We start from the raw sequence: 5,575 nt of genomic DNA, 5'->3' as shown, positions 1-5,575 counted from the left end.
TTCTGCATCTGTCTGTGACAGGATATGTCTGATTTTTGTAATATTACGCAAGTGAAAAAAGGCAGTCCTAAAGGTCTGCTTTATGTGGAAGTTAAAGGACATATCCTGATCAAAGATCACTCCAAGATCCCCTACGGCAGTGCTGGACAAGTACAAGAACTTCAGTTCTGTCTGAGTTTAACATAAACATTAAAATTGCAGCATGTTCAGGTTCATCAGGCTTAATTAATAGATATAACTGTGTATCATCTGCATAACAATGATTTAATTTAATTGAGTTAATGGAGGGTTCTCTCAGCACACAGCCCAACAACAGGGATTAATGAACAAGACAACTTTATTCTTTTGTCAGCCGCATACACTATTATCACAAAGGTCTGCTCCGGTTGTGTCGTGTGTGTCGGCCTGCAGACCACTGAGTATATTTTATTTGTGAAGGAATATTTTTTGTAAAATGTGAGTATGAGGTGTATTTAGTTTCAGTTCAGCTATAACTACAGGAATTCCCACATTATGATAATTTTGTTTGTCTCTTTCTGTCTGTTTCTTTGTCTTTTTTTCAGTGGACTTTTGCGGACTGTCCCACCCTTCTCTCGTCCCCTCCTGTTGAGTGTTGCCATGGAGATACTGGTGAAGAAAGGCAAGGAGGACGACGAGTCCATCCATTCATTTGTTACTAGGAGGCTGGGAAAGGAGGTGTGAGGAAGCTCTCAGAACTTTCTTTATTGTGATTGGGATATCCAAATATGAACCACAGCATTACCTGAATGGCAGTATTGCAATATAGATATCCTATATACTGGATGTAGCAGTTACACAATTTCTGCCTGGGAGAAATGTCATGTAGGAAGTGAAAGCAGAGATTTGGGTAGCATCTATTGAATTCATTCATTCATTTATTCGTTTGTTCATTCATTCTCTTTGTGTTTATATAATATCTACAACACACAACAAATTACACATTAAAAGCAGTTCTGAACAGCTCGGTTTTGAGTAGTGATAGGGGTTCAATAACAAAATTCGATATTATTTTTGAGAATTCACAAAACAATGTTTTTTGTTTTGTTTTTTACAATTTCTTACACCATACTATATGAAAAATGAAAGATACTACAATTCTTGCGATTAAAAAAATTCTTCCTCTGTGTGTGTCTAGCTGGCGGACATAGCTGTGGACAGTTTGTGTCGTGGTGTGTTTGCAGGGGACTGCAGGAAGTTGAGTGTACGTTCTTGTTTTCCTGTCCTCTACAATGCAGAACAGCACAGAGGTTCCCTGACACTGGGCATGCTGCTGGGTTCAGGTACACTCCAGCAAACCTTTTTGTTTTAGACTCACAAATTACACAGCTTTGTAGAATGACCCATAACACGTGTTGAGTTAATCTTGACAAACAAGACTCTCTCCTTACATGTAAATAGACATCATTTAGTAAAAATATTTGTGGTGGGGTTCCCGAGCAGGTGGAGGTCATTGAATCAAAAAGGAGAACCTTTTTTGAACATTCCGACATTGTGAGTACTGTAGTGACAGGATTACTGCAACACTCTATTGTCTGTCCTTACAAAAAGACCATTAGACAACTCTGCCCAACAACAAGCAGAACTGAGCACATTCCTCATGTTGTTACATCTTAACACTGGCTTCATCCTGCTGATAGTTGGTAAGTCACTTACAGGTGCAGGGCATGAATGCACTTTGCTAGGATATGCAGTAATTCATTAGCTTGGCACCAGACCTCTGAATCACTAGCAGCTCTGATTTTTCAGTGATGCCAATAGTTCTGGTGTTGTGCTCACTAACAAATGTTTCCCCAGTTGTAGACCAATCATAGCTTTGTAGGTGTGATTAGGAATGTTGGTGTCACCATTTTAGTATAAAATAGTCACCTTGTAGGACCTGTAATCAGAACCAAATAGTGAAGAATAATGGTTATTCCATATTGTCTGTAATCTGTGTGCTCTGACAGGACTAAAGTTGTTGTGTTGTTGTGAAAACCTGCAGGTCCCACTCCTGTGGTCCCTCCTGGCCCTCTGGCACAGAGATCTTTTAAAGAGTCATGGGCCCAGTGGTCCCTGAACAGGGGAGTGGAATCCCTCCCAGAAGCCATCACTGAGTACCTACAACACAGTGGAAGAGTGCAGCTTCACAGGGAGGCAGCTGTTAAAGAGATCAGTCCTTCAGCCTCTGGTTGGAAGGTTAGTGTGGAGACTATAAACTAAATTTACCTGAACTTGACTATACAAATGTGATGTTAAGATTGAACTAATTTAGCATAGTGTGTTATTCCCTCTTTCTGCAGAACTTGTAATGGAAATAATGTTATAATGGAAATTATGCATTTTAATATCTCAACTGTAGTTCTAAAATGTATGGACTCCATTTAAGGTGTGCTAGCACTGTGGGTCTAGGATGGTGGTGTTGGTCAGTCTACCATTGAACAACTGTTAAGTGGACTGAACAGGGTTGTTGAGTGAAGAGACTAGTTTTTCAGTAATGGAAACACCTGGAAATCGATTAAAATGACCAAAAATCCTGGAAATAAACTATGTTGTCCTGGAAATGTCAGTTGTATTTTAACCCCTCACTCTAGCCTAGTAAGTATCACCTAAGTATTACCAGATACAAAACAGAAATCCTGTGAACAGAATTCTCAGGGAAGCCCAGTGAAAGTGCTTTAGATGGCCATACCTACATCATCAATTCCGGAAAATGTCCGGAAAAATGATATCTGAATTGGGTGGGAACCCTAATTTAAACTTTGTAAAAGGTTCATGCTTTCCAGAGGATGATGTACACCATCTTTGATTCACTTTTCTTCTAGTGACATTTTAGTTCTTTAATGAATGTCTTGAGAGCTATGGGATGATTTGAAAACATTGAAACATTTGTGGTCCCCAGACAATGAATCTTTATTCTGTATTCCCTTGACTTTTCCTCGGTTTGTGAGCAAGCAAAACTCCTAGTAAAGGTCCTAGAAAATGGTTTCTTAAAAAGAGTGGGAACCCTCATCTAGCCTCTGTTATTTTATAATTATCTAAGACCTGCCTTCTTGATGGTGTTCAGTTGGACAAAAGCTAGTGTGATATACCTGCTCAACGTCAGCATGTCTGAGTAGATCTACCAGGCTGGAAAACAAAAACATGCTTGGCTATTTGATTTTCATTCTTGTGTTATTTGGCTGCTTTCATAATACACATGTCTGTGTGTGTGTGTGTAGATCCATTTGGAGGATGGAGTTCTATCAGCTGACCACATCATCTCTGCACTACCTGCTAAAGGCAAGTGGTATATGGAATATGATGGGAATGTTTTGTTTTACATGGCAGGGACAGAGAAGAATACCCCCTTAGCTCTGCTAATGTCCTTCAATATGCATAACGTATTTAATATAACTGGAAATGACCCAATTTAAAAGGTTATCTCTGTATTTTAACTTAAAATGTTAATTCTAAATGTATCACACTTGCTGTTAGAACTCATTCTAAAATAATCAATAAGAAAAACAAAAGTTTTTGTTTTTATGCAGTCTTGTTTCTCTGTGCACCCCCTACCTGAACCCCAGCCCTCTCCTCAGCCCTGCCCTCCTCCTGTGAACCTCTCATCCAACAGCTGCAGCACATCTCCACGGTAACAGTTGCTGTTGTAAATCTGGAGTATGAGGGTTCCATCCTGCCTGTAACGGTGAGAACTACAGTAGGACTCACACACTTAATGTTTTAAAGGACCAGTGCGTAGGATTCAGTGGCATCTAGCAGTGAAGTTACAGATTGCAACCATTTGAATACAACTCAGCCCTCCAAGGGTGTAGAAATATGGCAGCTGTGAAACTTATCAGAAACAGAATCACTTTTATTAGCCAGGTATGTGCACACATACAAGGAACTGACTCTGGTTTTACATTGCTCTCAATGTATATACACAGAATGAGCATAAATAAACAAGCTCAACAAAAAAGACATAAACTACTATGTGCAGTATACACCGATCAGCCACTGACAGGTGAAGTGAATAACACTGATTATCTGGTTATCATGGCTCCTGTCAGTGGGTGGGATATATTAGGCAGCAAGTGAACATTTTGTCCTCAAAGTTGATGTGTTAGTGTGAGAAGAAGAAAAATGGCAGCGTGAGAATGTTGGGAGCGACTTGGAACAAGGGCCCACAATTTGCTGATGTGGCTAGACAAATGGGTCAGAAGCAAACTCCAAACCTGCAGTCTTGTGGGCTGTTTCCCAGTCTTGCAGTGCGTCAGTACCTACAAAAGCTCCCCAAGAAAGTAGTGAGCCGGAGACAGGGTCATGAAGTCTCATTGATGCCTGTGGGGAGTGAAGGCTGGCCTGTGTGGTCTGATCCAACAGACGAGCTACTGCAGCTCAAACCGCTGAAACAGTTCATGCTGGTTCTAATATGCAACAATCTGTGTGTTGTCAGGGTTTTGGTCACCTGCTTCCATCATCAGAGGATCTGGGTATATTAGGGGTGGTCTATGACTCTGTACCCTTCCCTCAACACAACAGAGCCAATGGACAGACTACTAGATTGACGGTACAAACACACACTCTCTCTCATAAATGCATACATTTAAATTTAAATTGTTTCAATACGTCGTAATGCCAATAATAACAAATATAAATTTTTTTGGAAAACAATGCGTTTTTGGATGTGCATCTGTTCTAGTGAAATGTGAGTCAACCTCATAATGAAGTTACAAGTAATAAGTATAAGTAATAGTATAGTAGTAAGGAGTATCTATGCTTAACTTGAGTTTAACTTCATTACTTCATTCACTGCATTTCCTAAATAAAATATATATTTTTACTCCACTTTGCCATAAAGCAGCTGTTATTGTAAAGAATTGTCATGTGATGTGAGTATTACTAAGTATTAGCACAACTCAGTACATGTTGACCAGTTCATTTGGACAAGGTCTCTGATATGCTAATACAACATATCATCATATGGTTTGTTGTTACACTAAAAACAAATGTCATGTCAAATACTGTCTCTCATAGCACTGCAACTGTATATCGTTAAAACTATCAGCACTTGGCTTGTAACGATATACAGCGACAGCAGGTATGCAACTCTTACAGTGAAGACCCTTTCCAGTCCTAAGGCTCTGGTCCATTAAAGTGAGTCTACTCCTCTGACCTAAAGTCATGACCATGTCTTGTAGGTGATGATGGGTGGAGCCTGGTTCCAAGAAGTGTTTGGGGACCCAGAAGCAGTAACAGAGGAGCATCTTTTAGCAAAAGCCAGTGAGGCAGTGCGCTGCCACCTGGGAGTCACCAAGGCCCCCAGCTGGAGTCGGGTGGCTCTGCAGAGGGTATGACAGGACTCTGTGTGTCTGTGTGTGTGTGTGAGAGTGAGAGTGAGAATAAATGTTGACTTCAAACCAATTACTAATTCATGTCAAAAATGCACAGAATTCTCTGGTATCATCTGATATTTAATACAGTTTATGAAGTTGTAACTTAATATATTTTTCATCTGTTAACAAACACTGTATATAGGGGACATATTCATATGAATAACATATATTCATGGTCGAGGCAGACTACCACCCACCTAGAG

At 40.0% G+C, this 5,575-nt stretch overlaps 1 protein-coding gene across 1 annotated transcript in view; it reads left to right on the top strand.

Annotated features, from left to right (window-relative positions):
* Nucleotides 1-5,575, top strand: part of ppox (protoporphyrinogen oxidase) — a gene marked incomplete in the record, with an annotated part of 54,413 nt that overhangs the window by 47,333 nt on the left and 1,505 nt on the right. Inside the window, 7 exon segments of the mRNA XM_035672509.1 lie at nucleotides 564-696; nucleotides 1,157-1,301; nucleotides 2,003-2,196; nucleotides 3,219-3,279; nucleotides 3,564-3,682; nucleotides 4,433-4,546; nucleotides 5,178-5,327. Coding sequence (XP_035528402.1) covers nucleotides 564-696; nucleotides 1,157-1,301; nucleotides 2,003-2,196; nucleotides 3,219-3,279; nucleotides 3,564-3,682; nucleotides 4,433-4,546; nucleotides 5,178-5,327 — 916 coding nt within the window.

This window comes from Morone saxatilis, unplaced genomic scaffold (genome assembly GCF_004916995.1).
Source record: "Morone saxatilis isolate NCDOM2014 unplaced genomic scaffold, NCSU_SB_2.0 Contig24, whole genome shotgun sequence".
NCBI classification, from domain to species: Eukaryota; Metazoa; Chordata; class Actinopteri; family Moronidae; genus Morone; species Morone saxatilis.
The sequence above is the reverse complement of the archived record's forward strand: the minus strand, read 5'-3'. Positions and strand labels throughout refer to the sequence as shown.